Source organism: Hemiscyllium ocellatum, chromosome 49 (assembly GCF_020745735.1).
Source record: "Hemiscyllium ocellatum isolate sHemOce1 chromosome 49, sHemOce1.pat.X.cur, whole genome shotgun sequence".
Classification (NCBI taxonomy): Eukaryota; Metazoa; Chordata; class Chondrichthyes; order Orectolobiformes; family Hemiscylliidae; genus Hemiscyllium; species Hemiscyllium ocellatum.
This window is the reverse complement of record NC_083449.1, coordinates 3,293,924-3,318,358: the sequence shown is the minus strand read 5'-3', so window position 1 is coordinate 3,318,358 and position 24,435 is coordinate 3,293,924. Positions and strand designations below refer to the sequence as shown.

At 43.6% G+C, this 24,435-nt stretch overlaps 3 protein-coding genes across 3 annotated transcripts in view; 2 read left to right on the top strand and 1 right to left on the bottom strand.

Annotated features, from left to right (window-relative positions):
• The window catches only part of LOC132837378 (histone H4), a 565,847-nt gene that overhangs the window by 330,909 nt on the left and 210,503 nt on the right, over positions 1–24,435 (top strand). The gene's annotated exons all lie outside the window — the stretch shown is intronic.
• The window catches only part of LOC132837379 (uncharacterized), a 317,230-nt gene that overhangs the window by 138,745 nt on the left and 154,050 nt on the right, over positions 1–24,435 (top strand). The gene's annotated exons all lie outside the window — the stretch shown is intronic.
• Positions 1,376–2,233, bottom strand: LOC132837383 (histone H3). Its single transcript, XM_060857051.1, has one exon. It carries the CDS (start codon positions 2,231–2,233, stop codon positions 1,823–1,825), a length of 411 nt encoding a protein of 136 aa, XP_060713034.1. The 3' UTR covers positions 1,376–1,822.

The following is a 24,435-nucleotide window of genomic DNA, read 5'->3' as shown; positions in this document are numbered from 1 at the left end:
CTTAATATATTTGTAAAAACCCTTTGGATTCTCCTTAATTCTATTTGCCAAAGCCATCTCATGTCCCCTTTGTGCCCTCCTGATTTCACTCTTAAGTATATTCCTACTGCCTTTTAACTCTAAGGATCCAGTCGATCTCGCCTGTCTATACCTTACATAAGCTTCCTTCTTTTTCTTAACCAAACTCTTAATTTCTTTAGTCATCCAGCATTTCCTATACCTACCAGCCTTTCCTTTCACCTAACAGGAATATACCTTCTCTGGATTCTAAATTTGGCACATATCCCTTTAAATCCTTCCTGTTCATTTACCCATCCGGGCTCCTTTTAAATGTAATTGTTCTCACCTTCATCACTTCCTCTGGAAGCTCACTGCATATGCACATCACCCTCTGCATGGAAAAGATGTGCCTCAGATTATTTTTTAAATCTTTGCCCACTCACCTTAAACCTATGCCATCTATGCTCCCCCACCCGAGGAAAAAGACCTTGGCTTTTCATCCGATCGATGCCCCTCAGGATTTTATAAGCAGCTGTAAAAATCACCCCTCAGCTTCCGCTCCTCCAGGGAAAAAAAGCCCCAGCCTATTCAGCATCTCCCGAATTGACAAGTATTGATGGATCATCCTCTGAACAACGTCCTCTTTTTCAACGCAAAACATACCCCGTTGCTCGCAAATCGGCGGGCTTTTCAAATGGGAGATAAAGTTGTTGATGATTTGGTGCTGGCTTCAAGAGAAGAGAATGTGCCGACTGTTCTCCTTGCCTCTTACAAATACAAGTTATTTTTTTTTCTCTGTTTGCTGTTATTTGCTCAAGTTATTCTCTAATATTTGATTATTCCAGGACATACAAGCCCCGGTTCGGATGTGTGCCCTGAATGTCACCACTGGAGAAAAAAAAAGAACTGCCCCTTTTCTTACAGACCCACGGGTAGATATATTCCGCACGAATTTTTCAATTTCCAAAACTCCGCGCGGGTTCTGTTGGGTGGGAATGATGATGACATGTTTTAAATGAGACTTTCTGCTGTCGGCTAGAAGCTTTCAAAATGAACGAGATCAAACCAGAACCAGAACAGTTGTCGGGCTGGAATAGTTAACGTGGAGCTTCTGCAATAAGGGAGCAGGATACTAAAATAATATCTAAAGGCGGTGTTCATTATTAATGCGCTCACGGACAAGAACGGTCATGAAATCTGAATGAGGGCATTCGGTCCATTGAGTCTGAACCTTCCCTCCGAAGAGGACCTCGAATCCTTTAAATAGCTTCTGGACAAATTTCCCGAAAGAAAGATTGTTTGAATTGTACTTTTATAATCGAAAAGCACATTAACGACTAAGTAGGAATACCTTTTTTTCTGTAAAAACAGCCTTCTCTGATCTACATCGTGGCGGGATTTTCAAATTTGAAAGGAAACGGTTGATGATTTGGCGCCATGTTTTCCCGCTTGCCTCCTCAGCAATGACCATATAGTTACAGCTGGTGGGAAGACCCAGGGAGACAATCAGGGGAGAGGAGATTTCATTTGGAATTAACACTCCAATACCTAATATACAGTGTAATAATTACATAACAATCATGGCAATGTACTAGTCAGTGCCGCTGAAAGCCGTGTGTCTTCCAACTAACTGCCCCAGTTCGGCTCGATTCAAAGTATATTTAATAACAGAGTTGACTTAGTGCGGCGCCAAAAATTAATGTCATGCTTTCAGGTCCCCTATCGCTTCCCGCTCTCTCTGGATGGTTTAGTGGCTCTGAAAAGAGCCGTTGTGTGTTTCTCTCTCTCTCGGGGTGAATGTGCAGGGCCGGCCAGGCTCCGTTTAGGCGCGCTCCCCGCGGATCCGGCGGGCCAGCTGGATGTCTTTGGGCATGATGGTGACCCGCTTGGCGTGGATGGCGCACAGGTTGGTGTCCTCAAACAGCCCCACCAGGTAAGCCTCGCTGGCCTCCTGCAGGGCCATCACCGCCGAGCTCTGGAAGCGCAGGTCGGTCTTGAAGTCCTGAGCGATCTCTCGCACCAGGCGCTGGAAGGGCAGTTTGCGGATCAGCAGCTCGGTGGATTTCTGGTAGCGGCGGATCTCCCGCAGAGCCACCGTGCCGGGCCTGTAGCGATGGGGTTTCTTCACTCCGCCCGTGGCCGGAGCGCTCTTGCGGGCCGCTTTGGTCGCCAGCTGCTTGCGGGGAGCTTTCCCTCCGGTGGATTTGCGCGCTGTCTGCTTGGTTCTAGCCATTCTCTGTATCTCACACACAAGTTGCTGCTGTCAATGCTGAGGCTGCTGCGGTGCTCCCTATTTAAGGTAACGGAGAGCCCTCCCTAGAGCTGGGATTGGATTCAGCCCCTGTCTCTCACCCCAAAGAGAAACCACCCCGGAAAGGACAGAAAAGGCAGGAAAATAATTGTTGGAGGCTGATTGGGTAACGTGAAATGACAGTTGGTCAGTTTGAAAATGCCCGCCAAACTCACTCTGACAAACCCTGGGATTAAATTAAACCTTCAAGTGCAAAACACCATCCGTCTGCAACTAAGATAAAATTTAATACCTTATACTATTTCTTTAAAACCTAGTTAACAGTCAGCGTGAACAGGAGGCGGGATCATTGCCTGATCTGTCTAACAGGCAGGAGGAAGGGCGGGGTTTAAAACAGCCCAGACAAACTGAACAACCGAACTTGTACCGGCCGTGAATCAATCTAAACAACCCCGCCAATTTAAACATCTTAAAAGCTAATGCAGTGTTCACCCATAAAAGGGCAGAATACGCCGCAGGGAGTGGAGTGCAACATTTCTCCCTCCAACGCTATTTTGATTTAGTCCCTGCCCTCCCCTTCACTGTTTGAGCACACAGCATTGCTATCTTTGGTGTGAAGGGCACTGCTTGTCACTGGCCACTCGGGTGTTTTCCTATTTTTCCTGGTGGTGGAAAATTGAATAAAGATTTGTGCACTTTGTGTCTCTCACTGTGTCTCACACCTGCACACACACTACGGGTGCTGGGGAGAAAAAAAAGCACTACCGCAGTTAGGCGGTAATGTGGGGGAAAGAAAAGAAAAAATATATAACCAGGAGATTAGAATCTCCTTTGATATGAAGGGCAAAAAAAAATAAAAGGGCAGAATTGCCTCCAGATTGTAACTAGCCCGAAGACAATGTGGAATTGCTGCCTGAAGTGTCTGTAACAGGCAGATGGAAGGAACACGCCATGAAAACATGCGCAGGGTCCCAAACAAAGTAACATCCCTGAATGGGTCAATGAAATACAAATACTACAATATGTCACATTGGTGACTCGGTAGAGTTATAAGTAGCGAAGTGAAATAACCAGATGGAGATCAATAAACCCTCCCACATTGTACCTTCCCCATTCACAGGTCTCCACTCTCGTAAACCATAGCATGAGTGTTTATTTGATTTATTCAGATCAGTTAATATCTAAGGTAGGTCTGTGCTCGGCGCCGGGACAGGGAACATTGGATCCGGGCTCAGCTCTTTCCTGAGATGTGGGTGGTTCTGATAAGAGCGTTAGGGTTCAGATGGTTATTTATTATACCGACTGGTTCATTTCTTTGCTGCTGTCTTGGTCACTTTCGCTTTGGGCTTGGCCTTGCTTTGAGCCGGTTTGCTGAGGGGTTCGGGGGCTTTAGGGCCCTTGGTCTCTTTCACCTTCTTCACGGGAGTCCGTTTCTTTGGCGCTGCTTTGCTCACCGCTTTCTTTGGCGAAGGTTTCTGTCTGCAGCATACCTCACACTAAAATCTGTCATCCACTACAAACTAAATCGAGTCCCAGAGATGTTATTGCACACCTAGTCTGACTATTGCATATGCCTCCTGACCCAGAAATAAGCACTGACACTGTGACGCAAGACTCTCTCCATCAGTTATTTTCTGCCTTCGTAAGAATGTTCCACTTATTCTATCTCTCTGTATGTTACTTTGGGCAAAAAGTTAATATTTCTGGATGAGGGGTTAGCAGGATTAAATACCACAGTTAACATTCGATCAGACGTGATGTTATCGAATAGGGGAGCACCGGGGATGGGCCGAGTGGCCGCCAGCTACTCCGCTTCCTGATCAGATTGTGAGAGCCGGAAGGAGGATTTATTAACATGACCCGGGACTGAGCTCCATTGGAGCTTCATAAAAGAGCAATTCCCAGCTTGAAACCTTCTCTGCCCTTTCCCCCACATTTCCAGTTCCTTTGGTCAAACTGGGAGAAGAGGGAATTGGGGAAATGACCAATTGGTGTTTGTTTCTGGAAATCATTGGGAAAATCGGCACATGCGCGATGCTGCCCCTCCGCCAATGCTGATTGGTCCTGCCGAGTGGAGCGCATGCGTGAGACCCTCCCCCAGCGCTGCCATTGAGGATCATTTACTCAGTGAGTACAAGAGGTTTGTTTGAAACAGACCGCAATGGAGAGATCAGCGCCCAGGGAAGCGAGGGAACAGCAGGCTCCTTCCAGCAGCACATCGGGATGGGAGCCTGGGACACAGAGGGGGCTCCGAGACCGGGATTGATTCGGGGTGAGTTCAGGGAGAACCGGGGGCTGTTTGTAAGAGGCCGAGCGGAGTAGGAACTGATCCCGGAACGTGGAGTGAGCGGGCTGGGGGGAAGAGGGAGGCCTTTCTCGGGCTGTGTGTGGGCCTGCTGAGGGAGGCAGAGCGGGAAGAAGCTGCTGTGGGACATTCTTGTGGTTTTTAATCCCCTACGCACTGATGGGAATTCATTGTTTGGGTTCTGTTTCACGCTTTTTTGTTGCGAATAGACATTGAAATAAAGGACAGTAAAAACAAGTGTAATAATTCTGTGAAGGGTAAATATAGCGGCACCAGGAAACGTCTCAAAGTATGTAAAATCGTGCCCAGTGTTCGTCTTTCAACAGGTGGTGTATTGGGAGTTGGCTATTGAACTGTGTAATCATCACATTTGTGGAGCTGTGCATATTTCGGTTAGTTTATTTTTATCTTAGTAAAATGTTTTTGAAAATAGCAAAACACTGGAAGATGCTTAGGGCTCGAGTGGAACATGGATCTGCACTGTTCACCTTACCTTGTTCAAAAACAAAGAATTATAATGATGCAAGGTTTGTAGTCAGGTTGAGGTTTAGGGTGTAGGTTTGGTCGCTGAGCTGTAGATTTGATATCCAGACGTTTTATTGCCTGGCTAGGTAACATCATCAGTGGCGACCTCCAAGCGAAGTTGTTGTCTCCTGCTTTCTATTTATATCTTTCTCCTGGATGGGGTTCCTGGGGTTTGTGGTGATGTCATTTCCTGCTTGTTTTCTGAGGGGTTGATAGATGGTATCTAGATCTATGTGCTTGTTTATGACATTGTGGTTGGAGTGTCAGACCTCTAGGAATTCTCTGGCATGTCTTTGCTTAGCCTGTCCCAGGATAGATGTGTTGTCCCAGTCGAAATGGTGGGTTTTTTCTTCCGTGTGTAGGGCTATGAGGGAGAGGGGTCGTGTCTTTTTGTGGCTAGCTGGTGTTCATGTATCCTGATGGCTAACTTTCCTGTTTGTCCTATGTAATATTTGTGGCAGTCCTTGCATGGAATATTATAGATGACATTGGTTTTGTCCATGGGTTGTATTGGGTCTTTTAAGTTTGATAGTTTTTGTTTGAGTGTTGGTGGGTTTGTATGCTACTAGCATTCAGAGGGGTCTTGGTAGTTTGGCTGTCATTTCTGAAATTCTTTGATATATGGCAAGGTGGTTAGGGTTTCTGGCTGTGTTTTGTCTGCTTGTCGTTGCAACATTATCCTATCGACCAGCGACTCCACTTTTCAAGGAACTATGAACGTGCGCTCCATGGTCTCTTTGTTTAGCATTACTCCCCAGGACCTTACCATTAAGTATATAACCCCTGCCTTGATGTGCCTTTCCAAAATGAAGCACCTCCAATTTAGCTGAATTAAATCCATCTGCCACTGGTCGGCCCAGTGGCCCATCTGATCATGATCCTGTTGTAATCTGAGGGAACCTTCTTTGCTGTCCACTACACTGCTAATTTTGGTGTCATCTGCAAATGTTTTATGTTCACATTCAAATCATTCATAAAAATAAGGAAAAGCAGTGAACCCAGCACCAATCCTTGTGGCATACCACTGATCACAGGTCTCCAGTCTGAAAGGTAGCCCTCACAACCACCCTCTGTTTTCCACGTTCAAGTCAATTCTGTGTCCAAATTGCTAGTTCTCCCTGACTTTCATGTAATCTAACCTTGCTAACAAGTCTACAATGAAGAAACTTGTCAAACACCTTACTGAAGTCCATATCAAACACATACACCACTCTCAGGTGAATTGGCCATGCTAAATTGCCCATAGTGTTAGGTAAGGGGTAATGTAGGGGTATGGGTGGGTTTCGCTTCGGCGGGTCGGTGTGGACTTGTTGGGCCGAAGGGCCTGTTTCCACACTGTAAGTCTAATCTAATCTTCCCTCATCAATCTTCAAGTCAAAGAGATGTACAGCACAGAAACAGACCCTTCAGTCCAACTTGTCCAAGCCAACCAGATATCCCATCCAATCTAGTCTCACCTGCCTGCAGCCGGCCCATATCCCTCCAAACTCTTCCTATTCATATACGCATTCAGAAGCTTTTTAAAAGTCACAGTTTTACTGGCCTCCCCCACTTTGTCTGTCAGTAAAAACTTTGCCACTTAGGTCTCTTATATAACTTTTCTATCTCCCCCTAAACCTATGCCCTCTCATTCTGGACTCCCCACCCTCATCCCAGGGAACATAACTTGTCTATTTATCCTATCCATGCTCCTCATAATTTTTTAAAATCTCTAAGGTCACCCCTCAGTTTCTGATGCTCCAGGGAAAACAGCCCCAGCCTATTCAACCTGTCCCTATAGCTCAAATCCTCCAACCCTTGCAACATCCTTGTACATCCTTTCTGAATCCTTTTAAGTTTCACAACATCCTTCTGATAAGGAGACCAGAATTGTATGCAATGTTCCAACAGCAGTCTAACCAATATCCTGTCCAGCTGCAACATGTACTCAATACTCTGACCAATAAAGGAAAGCATATCGAACACCTTCTTCAATATCCTAGCTACCTGTGACTCTACTTTCAAGGAAATATGCACGTGCACTCCGAAGTCTCTTTGTTCAATAACACTCCATCGGACCTTACTGTTTTAGTGTATAAATCCTACTAAGATTTGCTTTCCTAAAATGCAGTACATCGCATTTATCTGAATTAATCTCCATCTGCCACTCTTCAGCCCATTGGCCCAGCTGATCAAGATCCTGCTTGTAATCTGAGGTAACCTTTTTCCCTGTCCACTACACTTCCAATTTTGGTGTCTTACCTCCATTGCTCACATCCAAATCATTTATGTAAATGACGAATAGTGGACCCAGCACCGATCCTTGTGGCACTCCACTGGTCCCATGCCTCTAGTCTTAAAAACAACCCTCGACTACCGCTTTCTGTCCTCTACCTTTTTGAGCCAGTTCTGCATCCAATTGGCTAGTACCTCTGTATTCCATGAGGTCTAACCTTGCTAACCAGTCTCCCATGGGGAAATCCTCTTTGTTACTACTTCCAAAAACTCAGTGGAGTTTGAGAGTCATGGTTTCCCATGCACAAAACTATGTTCAGTGTTTTCCCCCATCTTCTGTGGCTCCACACAAAGGCCTTCTTGCTGATCTTTGAGGGACCCTAATCTCTCCCTTTTGTCCTTAAATGTATTCTTAAAATCCCTTTGAGATTCTCCTCAACAGTATTTGCCAAAGCTATCTCATATCCCCTTTTTTGCCCTCCTGATTTCCCTCTTAATTATACTCCTCCTGCCTTTTCCTCTAAGGATTCACTCGATCTCTGCTGTCCATACCTGAAATGTATTTTCTTCTTTCTCTGGACCATAATCCAGCATTCCCTACACTTTCCAGACTTGCTGTTCACCCTAACGGGAACAGACTGTCACTGGACTCTCGTTATCTCATTTTTGAAGGTTTCCCATTTTCCAGCCGCCCTTTTACCTGTGAACTTCTGCCACTAATCAGCTTTTGGAAGTTCTTACCTAATATTGTCAAGCCCATTGACATTTACACCATTTTTCAAGAGGTTTAGACTGAATTCTTATCTGAAATATATGCCCAGGAAAGCATTAAGTTTACATTTAATGTGACTTTTGGAGTTAAACTCAAGATGGAAAAGAAAATCCAACTGTAGCATGATTTCAAAAAACCATATATAACATAGATGTTAAATACAGAGATAGAAGGAAACCAGACAAAAGTCACCAATTTACAGAATGAAAGTGTTATTAATTTATTAGTGATTGGGCAGGACAGAGTTAACCCTTTAAGGAACAGTTGTCACACACAGTCACATGACAATTAAATGTGAATTCCAAACACCCATTCTGTGCCAAAACCTGACAATTAAAACTCCAGATGCTACAGGCTGGAAACAAAAGGAGAAGTTGCTGAAAAACACTCAGCATGTGTGGAGAGAAAGCAGAGTTAATGTTTTGGGACCAGTAACTGTTATTCAGAACTGAGTTTCTCCAGGAATTTCTGTTTTTATTCCTGACAATATAGAATAATTACTACACACAGACACACACAGAGTAACTGACTTAATTCAGAATTTGTTCAAAATACAAATACCTTAACTGCAGTTATGGAGTTCCATATATACTGCAGGCAACAGAAAATGATACAATCAAGATGAATATCACTCTCTCATGGAGTCATTGTGGTCTGCAGCAGTCAGAGACATCCAGCTAACAATGCTACTCCCACTCAGACAGCATTCCATTTCCATAAATGTATCATGGTGGCAGAGGAGCTGCCATTCCCACCTTTATCATATCATTCTCCATTTCCCCAACTTGCAGGAACAGATTTATTTATGCCTCTATCTTCATCAAAAAGCCAACTGTAGTAGACTCGCCAACTTTAAAGGGCATTTAAATGGTCATTGGATAAACATATGGATGAAAATGGAACAGTATACTGCATTGTTATGTTCTATTATCTCACTAAAACTTTCCTACTCCATTGTTTCAAAATAACTTTCATTTTCTACAAATAGCCCTGCATTTCTATGAAGTCTGATATAAGACACACGAAAACTCAATACCATTTTCTCAAATACTCAATGTAATCACATCATCGTAATTTGGAACAATGGAGTAAGAAAGATTTAGGGAGATAATAAAACATGACGACAGCGCAGTATACTATTGCATTTTCATCCATATGTTTATCCAATGTCCATTTAAACACCCTTAAAGTTGGCGAGTCTACTACAGTTGCAGGCAGAACCTTCCATGCCCCTACTACTGAGTAAAGAAACTACCTCTGACATTTGTCTTATATTTATCATCCCTCAATTTAAAGCGATGTCCCCTTTTGCCAGCCATCACCATCAGAGGAATAAGGCTCTCACTGCCCACACTTTCTAACCCTCTGATTATTTTGTGTCTCTTATTAAGTCACCTCTCAACCTTCTTTCTAATGGAGCCTGAAGTCCCTCAGCCTTTCCTCATAAGGCATTCCCTCTAGACTAGACAACAGCCCAGTAAATGACCTATGGACCCTTTCCAAAGCTTCCACATCCTTACTGTGCTACGGGGACTAGAACTGGATGCAATTTTCCAAGTGTGGCCACGCCAGAATTTTGTGGAGCTGCATTGTGACCTCATGGTTCCAAACCTCAATCCCTCTCCCAATAAAAGCTAACCACCGTATACCTTCTTAACAACCCTATCAACCTGGGATCTATGTACATGTACACGGAGATCTCTGCTCATCTACACTACCAAGAACATTACCATTAGACCAGTACTCCTTCCAAAGTGAATTATCTCATACTTTTCCACATTAAACTCCATTTGCCACCTCTCAGCCCAACTCTGCAGCTTATCTATGTACCTGTGTAACCTGTAACATTCTTCAGCACTGTCCGCAACTCCACTGACCTTAGTATCATCTGCAAATTTGCAAACTCCTCCTTCTACACCCTCACCCAAAACAGATCCTTGCAGTACACTATTAGTAACTGACGTCAGGATGAACATTTCCCATCAACCACAACCCTCTCTTCTTTCAGCTAGCCAATTTGAGCCAAAACCACTAAATCACCCTCAATCCCGTGCCTCCATATTTTGTGCAATAGCCTACAGTTGGGAACATTACTGAAAACACCTAATCAAACACTTTACTGAAATCCATATACACAGCATCAACTGCTTTCCACTCATCCACCTATTTGGTCACCTTCTCAAAGAACTCAAGGTTTGTGAGGCACGACCTATCCTTCGCAAAAGTTGATTAGGAATAGTCAATATGGTTATTTCTATCGAGATGATTATAAATTCTGTCTATTCTAGCCTTTTCCAACATTTTACCCACAACCGAAGGAAGGCTCACTGATCTATAATTACCAGGGTGGTCTCTATTCCCCTTCTTGATCAAAGGGACAACATTTGCTATCTTCCGGTCTTCTGGCACTATTCCTGTAGACTATGACGACAAAGATCAAAGCCCAAGGCTCTGCAATCTCCTCCCTGGCTTCCCAGAGAATCCTAGGATAAATCCCATCTGGCCCAGTGGGTTATCTATTTTCACACTTTCTAGAATTGCTAACACCTCCCCTTGTGAACTTATATCCCATCTAGTCTAGTAGCCTGTAACTCAGTATTTTTGTCGACAACGTTGTCTTTTTGTCGACAACAGTGTGATACCGATTTAAATATATTCATTTAGCACTTCTCCTATCTCCTCGGACTCCACGCACAACTTCCCACTCCTGTCCTTGATTGACCGAATCTAATTCTAGTCATTCTTTTGTTCCTGATATAGCAAAACAAAGTCTGCCAAAGACTTCTCTTGTCCCCTCCTGGCTCCTTTTGGGTTTTTCCTGCCTAGCTTACAACTCTCAAGCGCCTTAAGTGCGCCTTCACCTCTCATCGTAATGTAAGCCGCCTTCCTGTTGACAAGCGATCAACTTCCTTAGTAAACCATGGCTCCCTTATTCGTCCACTTTCTCCCTGCCTGACAGGTACATGCCAATCAAGGACATGCAGTAGCTGTTCCTTGAATAAGCTCCACATTTCAATTGTGCCAATCCCTGCAGTTTCCTTTCCCATCCTATGCATCATAAGACCATAAGACATAGGAGTGGTAGTAAGGCCATTCGGCCCATCAAGTCCACTCCGCCATTCAATCATAGCTGATGGGCATTTCAACTCCACTTACCCGCATTCTCCCCGTAGCCCGTAATTCCTTGTGACTTCAAGAATTTATCAATCTGCCTTGAAGGCATTTAGCGTCCCGGCCTCCACTGCACTCTGCGGCAATGAATTCCACAGGCCCACCACTCTCTGGCTGAAGAAATATCTCTGCATTTCTGTTCTGAATTTACCCCCTCTAATTCTCAGGCTGTGTCCACGGGTCCTAGTCTCTGCGCCTAAAGGAAACAATTTCCTAGCGTCCACCCTTTCCAAACCATGTATTATCTTGTAAGTTTCTATTAGATCTCCCTTTAATCTTAACTCCAATGAATACAATCCCAGGATCCTCAGCCATTCCTCGAATGTTAGACCTACCATTCCAGGGATCAACTGTGTGAATCTCCGCTGGACACGTTCCAGTGCCAGTATGTCCTTCTAAGGTGTGGGGACCAAAACTGGACACAGTACTCCAAATGGGGCCTAACCAGAGCTTCATACAGTCTCAGTAGCACAATGGTACTTTTATATTCCAACCCTCTTGAGATAAATTACAATATTGCATTCGCTTTCTTAACCACGGACTCAACCTGCATGTTTACCTTTAGAGAATCCTCGACTAGCACTCCCAGATCCCTTTGTACTTTGGCTTTACGAATTTTCTCACTGTTTAGAAAGTAGTCTATGCTTTTATTCTTTTTTCCACAGTGCAAGACCTAGCATTTGCTCACGTTGAATTCCATCAGCTATTTCCTGACCACTCTCCCAAACTGTCTAGATCCTTCTGTAGCCTCCCCACTTCCTCAGTACTACCTGCCTGTCCACCTAACTTCGAATCATCGTCAAACTTCGCTAGAATGCCCCCAATCCCTACATCCAGATCATTAATATATAACGTGAACAGCTGCGGCCCCAACAGTGATCCCTGCGGGACACCACTTGTCACTGGCTGCCATTCGAAAAAGCACCTTTTTATCCCAACTCTCTGCCTTCTGTCAGACAGCCGATCCTCAATTCATACCAGTAGCTCACCTCAAACACCATGGGCCCTCACTTTGCTCAGCAGCCTCCTGTGTGGCACCTTTATCAAAGGCCTTTTGGAAGTCTAGATAGACCACATCCACTGGGTTTCCCTGGTCTAACCTACTTGTCACCTCTTCAAAGAATTCCAACAGGTTTGTCAGGCACGACCTCCCCTTACTAAATCCATGTTGACTTGTTCTAATCCGACTCTGTTCTTCCAAGAATTTAGAAACCTCCTCCTTAATGATGGATTCTAGAGAATTTTACCAACAACCGAGATTAGGCTAATTGGCCTATAATTTTCCATCTTTTGTCCAGATCCCTTCTTGAACAAGGGGGTTACAACAGTGATCTTCCAATCATCTGGGACTTTCCCTGACTCCAGTGACTCTTGAAAGATCTCAACCAATGCCTCCGCTATTTCCTCAGCCACCTCCCTCAGAACTCGAGGATGTATCCCATCGGGGCCAGGAGATTTATCAATTTTAAGACCTTTTAGCTTTTCTAGCACTTTCTTTCTTTTTTTGTAATGGCAACCATACTCAACTTTAATTGTTGGGATATTACCCATGTCTTCCACTGTGAAGACTGACACAAAGTACTTGTTAAGTTCTCCAGCTATTTCCTTATCTCCCATCACTAGGCTTCTAGTATCAGTTTGAAGTGGCCCAATGTCTACTTTTGCCTGTCGTTTGTTTCTTATGTATTGAAAGAAACTTTTACTATCATTTCTAATATTACTGGCTAGCCTACCTTCATATTTGATCTTCTCCTTCCTTATTTCTCTCTGTTATCCTCTGTTTGTTTTTGTAGCCTTCCCAATCTTCTGATTTCCCAGTGCTCTTGGCCACTTTATAGGATCTCTCTTTCTTTAATACATTTCCTGACTTCCTTTGTCAGCCATGGCTGTCTAATCCCTCCCTGGATAATCTATCTTTTCTTGGGGATGAACCTCTGTACAGTGTCTTCAATTATACCCACAAACTCCTGCCATTTTTGTTCTAACTGTCTTCCCCACAAGGCTCTGCTTCCAGTCTATTTTTGTCAGTTCCTCTCTCATGCCCTCATAATTACCTTTTATTTAACTGTAACATCATTACATCCGATTTTGACTTCTCTCTGTCAAACTGCAGACTGAACTCTACCATGTTATGACAGAGTTCAGCCAACTGACCACGGCACCATGGTGCAGAAGGCCATTCAAGAGGGGGGAGCAAAAAGACAAGTAGTTGTTATATGGGATTCTATAATGAGGGGGACAGATAGTATCCTTTGCAACTCGGATCGGGAGTCTCACATGGTGTGTTGCCTGCCCGGTGCCAGGGTGTGGAATATCTCCGACCGGCTTGAAAGGATATTGGAGCGGGAGCGGGAGGGGGAGGATCCAGTTGTTGTGGTCCACGTAGCGACTAACAACATAGGCAAAGCTAGGGTGGAGGACCTGTTTGGGGATTATCAAGCTTCCTAAGCGTTCCCTTACTTTAAGATCTTTTATAAAGTCTGGTTCATTACATAGCACTAGGTCCAGAATAGCCTGCTCCCTTGTGGGCTCCATGATAAGGTGTTCCAAAAAGCCATTCTGTAAGCACTCCATGAATTCCCTTTCTTTGGATCCACTGGCAACATTATTTACCCAGTCCACCTGCATATTGAAGTCTCCCATGATCACCGTGACCTTGCCTTTCTGACATGCCTTCTCTATTTCCCAGTACATGTTGCGTCCCTGGTCCTAACCACTATTAGGAGGTCTGTACATAACTCCCATTATGGTTTTTTTGCCTTTGTGGTTCTTCAATTCCACCCACACAGACTCCACATCATCCGACGCTATGTCATTTAATGCCATAGATTTAATTTTGTTCTTAACTAACAAGGCAACCCTACCCCCTCTGCCCACCTCCCTGTCTTTTTGATAAGTTGAAAATCCTTGGATGTTTAACTGCCAGTCCTGACCCCACTGCAACCACGTCTTTGTGATGCCTACCACATCATAATCATTCACGATGATCTGTGCCATTAGTTCATCTACTTTGTTACCTGAATGCTCGTAGCATTCGTAAAGTGTCTCAATGCTAACTTTCTTGTAATTAGAGATATTGGAAGTCATAAGATGTCCTAAGTTATCCTTCCTTTTTGCTACATTCCCAGTCTGCCTCAAGTTTAAATCCGCCTGCACATATGCTATCCTATTGCTTATCTTTCCATTTAATTCCATACTCCCTGTCGCTTTCACTTTCACTCTCTCTCTCTTCTCTTCTCCTCCCCGCCCCCCCCCCCCCCCCCCTCGCCGAGATTTGAAGTCCTACTGACCAGCTTATTTATCTGCTTCGCTAGAAGATTGTTACCTGATCGGTTCAGGTGGAGACCGTCCCAACGGTTCAGACCCCCCCCCACCCCGGTTCCAAAACTGATGCCAATGCCCCATGAAGTGGAATCCCTCTTTCCCATACCAATCTCTTAGCCACATGTTTACTTCCCTAATTTTCTTATCCCTATGCCAATTGGCATGTGGCTCAGGCAGTAATTCAGAGATTATGACCCTTGAGGACCTGTACTTCAATTTCCTTCCTAGTGCTTGATAATCCCCAAACAGGTCCTCCACCCTAGCTTTGCCTACGTTGTGGTCCACGTTGGGACTAACAACAACTGGATCCTCCCCCTCCCGCTCCAATATCCTTTCAAGCCGGTCGGAGATATCCTGCACCCTGGCACCAGGCAGGCAACATACCTTGCGAGACTCCCGATCCGGCTTGCAAAGGATACTATCTGTCCCCCTCATTATAGGATCCCCTATAACAACTACTTGTCTTTTTGCTCTCCCCTCTTGAATGGCCTTCTGCACCATGGTGCCGTGGTCAGCTGGCTCATCCTGTCCAGAGCCCTTTTCCTCATCCATACAGGGAGCAAGAATCTCATACCTGTTGGACAAGGTCAAGGGCCGAGGCTCCTGAACTCAGGTTCCCCCAACTGCCTCACTTAGTCACACTCTGATGTCCCCGATCACTAGCTGAATGTGAATTACTTAATCTCCCAGGTGTGACTGCCTCCTGAAACAAAGCGTCCAGGTAACTCTCCCCCCTCCCGGATGTGCCACAGTGTTTGAAGCTCAGATTCCAGATCATCAACTCTGACCCGGAGTTCTTCCAGCAACCAACACATGCTGCAGATGTGGTCACTGCCATTCACAATGGGATCAGCCAGCTCCCACATCATACAACGATAGCACATCACCTGCCCAGCCATCTCTGCTTAGTTAATTACTTTATTACTTTGTACAGGTTTGAGTTAAAATACTTTCTGATACCTCTCTGCTATAGTCTTTTTCTAAAAAAAAGAGTTCATAGATAAACAAAAAAGTAAATTTTTAACCAGTCACTGATAAAGAAATAGAAAATCCTTACCTTAAAAGACCAGTGTACTTATTAAGGAGGTTAGGAGGGCGGGTGGGAGACACTACAGTTGTAGAGTCTCTGGTTTAGCCGCCTTCCTGATTTGTATATTCAGGGTGAGTATTTATACTCGGTGCTTTCCTTCCCGGCTGCCCTTCTGGTCGTTGTCACTTCCCCTGCTGCTCCCGCTTTTTCTGTGAAGAAAAGAAACATTGCTGTCCGCTACCGGTAAGTAATTTTAAAACAAACTGTCTTACCTTAGCTGTAGTCTTCCGGGTTCGTTTAAACTCAACTGCTTCTCGCACTCAAATCTGACCTAATTGCATCATAATAATCTTTTCTCCCAGTTATAAATCTTGCCCTGCAGTACATACCTATCCCTTTACTTCGCTAAAGTAAACATAATTGAATTGTGGTCACTGTCACCAAAGTGCTCACCTACCTCCAAATCTAACATCTGGTTGGGTTCATTACTCAGTACCAAATCCATTGTGGCCTCACCCCTGGTTGGCCTGTCTACATCCTGTGTCAGGAAACCCTTCTGCACACATTGGACAAAAAACTGATTCATCTGAAGTACTCAAATTATAGTATTTGCAGTCAAGAATTTGAAAGTTAAAGTCCCCATAACAACTACCCTGTTATACTCGCTCCTATCCAGAATCATCTTTACAAGCCTTTCCTCTACATCTCTGGAACTATTTTGAGGCCTATGGAAAACTCCTCCTAGCAGAGTGACCTCTCCTGTCTTGTTTCTAACCTCAGCCCAGACTACCTCATTCTTCCTGCCACCATAATACTGTCCTTGACTAACAGTGTCATACCTCCCCCTCTTCTATCATCTTCTGTTCTTACTGAAACATCAAAATTCTGGAACCTACGACAACCACGCTTGTCCCTGCTCGATCTATGTCTCCGAAATGGCACAACATCAAAGTCCCAGATACAAACCCATGCTTCAAGTTCACCCACCTTATTCTGGATGCTCCTGATGTTGAAGTAGACACACTTCAAACCACCTTCATGCGTGCCAGTGCACACTTGTGACATCGAAACCATATTTCTGGCCTGACTATGCTCAACCTCTAGACATGGTAACCACAATTTAAGTTCCTATCCCCCTACTGAATTCATTTAAACCTTCCCGAACAGCATTAGCAAACTTCTCCCAGGATATTGGTACTACTTTGCTTCAGGTATAGACTACCATGTTTGTAGAAGTCTCACATACCCCAATTATCCAGGTATTCGAAATACTCCCTCCCACACTATCCCATGCGTCATGTGTTCAACTCCTCTCTCTCCCTAGTCCTTGCCTCGCTAGCACTCTGCTTGTTCTAGCTCCAAGCTTCCACCCTAGCTCCCTGACTTTCTGCCTTTAATCCCCATCCCTTTTCCTACCTATATTGTTAGTGTCTATGTGGGCCATGACTTGGGGCAGTTCCCCCTCCTCCTAAAGATCTAAGACATCTTGAACCCTTGCACCCTGGGGGGCAAAACACCAACTATGAGCCCCTCTCATTCCCACAGAACTTCCTATATGTCACTTTAACTATGGAGAACCCAATGACAAATGCACTCTTCCTTTTCCACCCCTACCACCACCCCCTGAGTAATGGGGACAGACGTTTTGCCGGAGACCTGTGCCCTGTGGCTTACTGCTGGTACGTTTTCTCCCCCCGCCCATAAATTGTATCCAAAACAGTATATTTGTTATTAAGGGGAATGGCCACAGGGGCTCCTTGCACTGTCTGCTGCTTCCCCTTCAGTCCCCTGACTGTAACCCATTGGCCATTTTTCTCGTACCTGAGGTGTGACTATGTCTTGGTAACTCCCCACAAGATAATGTAGATTACTGAAGCTGCTCATTTTTCTTTTTACAAGAAGAATTCAAAAGTTTCGTTCTTCAAAAGGTTTAGTTTGGCTGTTCCAATTTAGACCACTGCATGAGAGAAAATCATTGCTTCTTCCTGCCCCCTGTACAGCCACACAAGTGCCCCAATCATGGTGAGCACCATCACAATACAGTGCAGGGTAAGTAACGCCTACCTTTATTTCAACAGTCTTCAAGTGCACTGAAAAAAAATACTAATTATGATCTTTTGTCAGGTGGGCCAAGAAGTGACAGATTCCGTTTCATTTTGATAGATGTGAGGGGTTAGATTTTGATTAAGGCAAACCAGAGCAGGATTTATACATTTAATGGTGGGGCCTTGGCAAGTGTTGCTGAACAAAGAGACTGAGAAGTGCAGCTGCATATTTTCTTGAAAGCAGAGTCTTAGGTAGGCAGGGCAGTGTAGAAAACATTTGGCATGCTTTTCTTCATGGTCAGAACATTGAGTCTAGGAGTTGGGATGTCATCTGGTGGCTGTACAGGACATTAGTGATGCCACTTGAGATTGCATACAACGCTCATCACCCTTCTCCAAGAAGGATGTTGTTAAACTTTAGATGCTGCAGAAAAGATTTACAAGGATGTTATAGCGATATAGAGTCATACAGCACAGAAACAGATCCTTCAGCCCAACATGTTCATGATGTCCAACAAACACCAAATTGCATTCATCCTATTTATCTGCACTTGGCCCATAGCTGACTATGCCCTGGTTTCTTAAGGGCATATCCAGATGCTGCTTAAATGCTGCGAGAGTATTCCATCACACTCGCAGGCAGCACAATCCAAACTTTACCCGCCATCGACATCAAACTATTTTTCTCAGATATCCTCTAAACTGCTTTCCCCACAATTTCAACTTTTGCCCTCTGGTCTCAGACACATCTGCCAAGGGGAGAAAGATTCTCTCAATCTACTCCATCTGCATCATTCACAATTTAGTACATCTCAGTCAGATCCTCCCTCAACTCCTCTGCTCCTAGGAATGCAAATCCAGCTCATACGGTCTCCCCTTTTAATGTTTTCCAACCCACTGCATCCCCTCCAGCCAATCCCATCCTTTAATTGTGTGGCAATCAGAATTGCACACAGTATTTGATCTGTTTTATAAAGTTGGAATAAGACTTCCTTGCTCTTATATTTGATAGCTCCAGAAAACATTCTGTATGCTGCCTTCAGCAGCCTGTCTGCCTGTGCTGACACCTGGGATCTATAGACTTGTACACCAAGGTCCCTTTGTTCCTCAGGACCTATCCTTCATTTTGTAATTATTTCCCTTATTAGAACTCCTAAAATGCATTACCTCACATTTATCAAGATTAAATTCTATCTGCCATTGCTCTGCCCAATGTACTCATACTGTAGCCTGAGACCATCCCGCTCACTGTCAATAATGCCACCAACTTTCATGTCATGGAACAAAGAACAATACAGCACAGAAACAGGTCCTTTGCACACCAAGATTGCACTAAAATATTTAATACTTCCACATGAAAAATTCATTTGCAGGCTTACTGATTATATTTTCTATACTCCCATCCAACTGTTAATGTGTACTTAACAAGCAGCAAGGGTCCCAGCACTGATCCCTGTGGTTCACTGCTGGTCACAGGCTTCCAGTCACAAATGCATTATAGTTTGCACCATGTCTGCAAGCTAATTTCAGCTCCAGTGCACTTAAGACTCCAAGACCCAAGCTTGGACCAGTCTTTTATATGGGACTTTGGTGGCCTGTATCTGGCCAGAAGTGAGTGGCTCATGTCTGTTAACACAAACTGGCTGAGAAATGGAAAGTAAAATTAAGCAGCAGGCTGTGAAACAGAATGGCAGGCAGAAACTAAGGCGTACAGCCTACTCACTCAGGCAGAATGATACCATTGAACGAGTCACTCCAAGGACCCAGCCTGTTCCTATTCAAAACAGTTCTGACAAGCAGACTGAAGGTCTGATAAATGAGTAACTCCAGCCACATTAAATGAAAGGGTAATTGTCCCAGTTAATGAACAATCACCAGGTACTGGTTACAGCCCACTAATGCCCTAAAACAGCTGAGAGTTCAACAGCTAAAGTTATCTTATAGTACTCAGTTTCTTGAATTAAGGAAAAGGTTCTCGTAAGGAGTCTGACCATCATTACTGTAGTTTTCAGCATTAAAAAATAGGTGCATAATACCAAAGCATAGAGAGGAAAAGAAGCATTTAAACCTGGAAGTGAAGGTTAGTTAGCTTTAGGTAACGCTTTCTCTTATGCCCAGTACAAAATAGATTACTCACAGCCTATTAATCAGAGTGCTAACAATTGGGGCAAATAAATTTACACTTTGTAGCTAACTTTGTATAACAAAAATTAAAATTACAAGTCGATGGCAAGTAAGTCAAAACAAATTGTCCTTTGATTTTTCTTCATATGTTCCCCACTGCCCTAATTATATCAGAGGAGCAATTGAACTTGATAGAATGGAATACAATGAATAACAACATTCAAGCTGTCCTGAGAGACAAGCTAGCCTGAGAGAAACCCAAAGTGTATCGCAACTAACTTTGGAATGTGAATGAATAGAAAGATCGCAAGACCTCAAGATTAGTTTGTGTGAAACTGAGAGGTCAGGGATCCTGGGATTGTCCAAAGAAATGCCCACCATTGATTAGGTGTCTCATTGAATAGGGTATGCAAGGTAAGATCATTGTAATCAAGTTTCTGATAAATTTTCTGATAACAAAATATTGCTTTTTATTGTAAAATAAGTGTGTCATGGATCTCTGTTCTGAGGCCAGTCTCTGAGAACGATCCTTTGACCTTCTGTCTGTGCTAACCAGTTTCTGGTTGAATAAACACTTACCCCTTGCCTGAATCCTGCCTGTCTGCCTGCTGAGTCTTTCCTCCCTAGTCGCAGGTTATGCTCCGACAAAGGCCTTACAGAAGTCCATGTAAACCACATCAACTGCACTCCTCTCATCAGTATGTTTCATTGCCAGAATTAGAGGGTTTGAGTTATAGAGTCATAGAGATGTACAGTGTGGAAACTGACCCTTCGATCCAACCAGTCCATGCTGACCAGATATTCCAACCCAATCTCGTCCCACCTGCCAGCACCCGGCCCATATCCCTCCAAACCCTTCCTATTCATAAACCCATCCCAATGCCTATTAAATGCTGCAATCGTACCAGCTTCCACCAATTCCTCTGGCAGCTCATTCCATACATGTACCACCCTCTGTGTGAAAAAGTTGCCCCTTAGGTCTCTCATATCTTTCCCTCTCACCCTAAACCTATGCCCTCTAGTTCTGGACACACCAACCCCAGGGAAAAGACTTTGTCTATTTGCCCTATCCATGCCCCTCATACTTTTGTAAACCTCTGTAAGGTCACCCTCAGCCTCTGACATTCCAGGGAAAACAGCCCCAGCTGTTCAGCCTCGCCCTATAACTCAAATCCTCCACCCTGGCAACATCCTTTCTGAACCCTTTCAAGTTTCACAACATCAGAATGCAGAGACCAGAATTGCATGCAATATCCAACAGTGGTCTAACCAACGTCTGTACAGCCACAACATGACCTCCTAACTCCTGTACTCAGTACTCTGACCAATAACAAAGCATACCAAACACATTCTTTACTATTCTATCTATTTGCGAATCCACTTTCAAGGAGCTATGAACCTGCACTCCAAGGTCTCTTGGTTCAGCAACACTCCCTAGTTCCTTACCATTAATTGTATAAGTCCTGCTAAGATTTGCTTTCCCAAAATGCAGCACCTTGCATTTATCTGATTTAAACTCCAGCTGCCACTTCTCAGTCCTTTGAGTTATAGGGAGAGGCTGAACAGGTTGTTGCTTTGTTGCCTGGACTGTCGTAGAATGAGGTGTGGCCTTTGTACTGGTTGAAAAAATCATGAGGGGCATGATAGAGTGATGGTCAAGGTCTTTTTCCGAATGTGGGTGCGTGCAAAAATAGAGGGCACAGTTTAAATTGTGGGAAAAAAGATTTAAGAAGGACCTGAAGGGTTCCTTTATCACAGAGGATGGTGCTTGCATGGAATGAGCTACCAGAGGAAGTGGAGGTGATGAGTACAACTACAACATTTTATAGGCACCTGGATACGTGTAAGGGTAGGAACAGTTTAGAAGGATATGTGCCAAATGCTGGTAAGTGGGACTAGCCATGTGTGGAGGTGCCAGCATTGGACTGAGGTGGACAAAGTTAAGAATCACACAACACCAGTTTATCGTACAGGTGGTTTATTTGGAAGCACTAGCTTTCAGTGCACTGCTCCTTCATCGCTCTGAACCCTAGTGCTTCCACATAAACCTGTCGTAGAATGACCTGGTGTTGAGATTTTTGACTTAAATGGGACTAGGTGCACTAACAACATGCACCAAATGATGTGTTTCGGTGCTGTATAACTGTATGACACTGAAGGCCACACCTTGATATCATTACTCCCAGTTAGACTCTGCACCATCGGAGTTGCAAAGGTCTATTGCTTTTACCTCCTTGACTCTGAAGAACAGCACAGAACCTTTCTGTGACAATGTGTTGTGGTTTCACTTGCCTGTGAATCTTACAGACACAAACAAACAGTCAAAGAAAATAAGGTCTTTCCCATTCACTTCAGGAAACATGAATTGAAAACTCTCTCCTTTGCTAACTGGCTGTCCACTTCACAGCAAACATTTAAACGCTCAGTAACACAATGCAGGAAGATTGAAGCAGGATCAATCAAGTGTGGGCATCCTTCCTGTATCATAACAACTGTTTCTTTCAAAAATGTTTTTTCTACATAAAATCAGTGCATGTACACAACAGCCTGAGTAGTCCACATTAAATTTTCATTTCCAAGTTCTTCACTAGACAGCATGGCTCTAATCTGTTCACAGTCTGTCACATTTGAGCAAGTTTTGAAGGACAATAAGCCACATCCATAGTCCCATTGAATAGCACAGACTGACAGGTTGATAGGAATTCCTAAGTACACAAACCTTACAAATGAATGGAAGAAACAAGATGAGCACTGCACTCACAAAAGAACAAACAGTTGCAGACTGCACCAGTTATTGTCCTTATTCATGTCATGAAGGACTTGAAGAAAACTGATAATTTCTGGACAGAACAAAGTGAGATGGTGCCAATACACAGTGGGTACGGAATTACTTGCAACATACAGAAATACTGTCAGGTTAATAGGTCTATAGGTAAAAATAGAAAAGTCATGACCCCAAAGATGTCACAGGTGGAAGAACTAGCATTTCATTAAACAAGTTATCCAGGACAAGGTGACAGTGAGGTATGTCAGTCCCGGTGTATAAGTCAACTTCCTATAGATTTAAAATGCATGGTATCACCTTGGTCAGGAAGTAAATTCTACTTCTTTATTAGAAAATACCGAACCTATTGCTTGTTCATAATATATTCTACTTAAGTAGGGAAAGAATAAAAATTCAGACTAATTATTTATTCAATTATCTCACCATGGCTTAAACATGCTGTCTGACTCTGACTATATGTAATTCATGTATCAATTCTTTTTGTCCAAACTGGAGGAAGAATTAAATAGCAGGCCAAGTGCCAGATTGAAACAAATATTGCAATTTAATTTGTTTCCAAAAGGAGAAAACAGAACACATCTCAGACAAAATGACTGAATAAATACTTTGTTTTCACATGGTCCAAAGGAAAATCAAACATTAAATGTGTACCTTTTCATGTCAAACAGATAGACAGAGATTATTGGACACTGAATGAAAAAGCTCTCATATTCAAAGTACACATTCTGACCAGAAACTGACCAATCCAGAAAATAACTTACAATCAAACCAGGCAATCGAATAAATGTGGAAATTATCCAAACTGCTTGAAAGTGTCAGAGACTGACAATGGTCTAAAAAGTCTCACTTTCATTTACAGTACATAGAGCTCATGTGGCCCATCTGCCTGCAACAACTCGTCAAAGCGTATCCCACCCGGATATAAACCCCACCCAAATGCTCACATCCACATATTTACCATAGTTGACCCACCTAATCTGAACATTACTGAATATTACAGGACAATTTACCATTGCTAATCCAGCTAAGCTATACATGTTTGGACTGTGGAAGGAAACTAGAGCACCCAGAGGATGTTTTGAAGATGTGGGTTTACTGTACCTTTAGGAAAGTTATCAGCCAGTAGAATTACCAGACATCACCAAATGTTCTGAAAATAAAAAGTAGCATTTGGTCGAACAACCCAAGTAGCTGTTTGCCTGGAGACAAAAACATTTGAATCAACCAATCGGTTTAAATTAAATCCTGAAAATATCAAATTCCAATCCAGTTTGAATTGAGTATATTGACAATCTTTAAAGCCAATGACACCGTCCAATGCTCGGGAGGTATAAAACAGGGAAAATTGAGCAGTTGGGAAGAGAATTGCCAAGCCACCAGCATGTAAAAAGACTGCCTGAAAAATAGCTCTCTTAAACGTCTATTCATCAATAAGTAACCTGTGAAGCAGAATCCCCAAGAAGAACAAAAGACAGGAATACAGAAAAGAACCGAAAGCTGCCTGGTTTTGAGAAAAGAAGTTTTGTTATGTAAATCTTAATCAGGAGTTCTATCGGACTAGTAATATAGAAGGTAGGTTAGAGGAAGGAGTTGGAAATAGTTTTTAGTTAATCACTCTCTGCTATACTTAAAGAAATAAAGTTGTTATTCTTTACTTTACCTAGCTCTTGGCTTATCATTTTTCCACAGATTACTGCATGGGATAAATCTTTTCTGTGTTGCTGGTTTTAAATTAGTTTACCCTGTGCCAGAACAAAACCATTGCAGACATGGGGAGCATATCTGAGTGCAGTTTGCACAAGGAGCAAAGGCTCGTATTGAAACTGAGTGCCTGGCACCATGGAGGGGAGGGAGCCCTACCTGAGACTGTCCAAAGTGGTGTGTGGTCA

Coding starts and splice junctions, on each gene's coding strand:
- LOC132837383 (XM_060857051.1), bottom strand. CDS start 2,233: ATGGCTAGAACCAAGCAGACAGCGCGCAAATCCACCGGAGGGAAAGCT.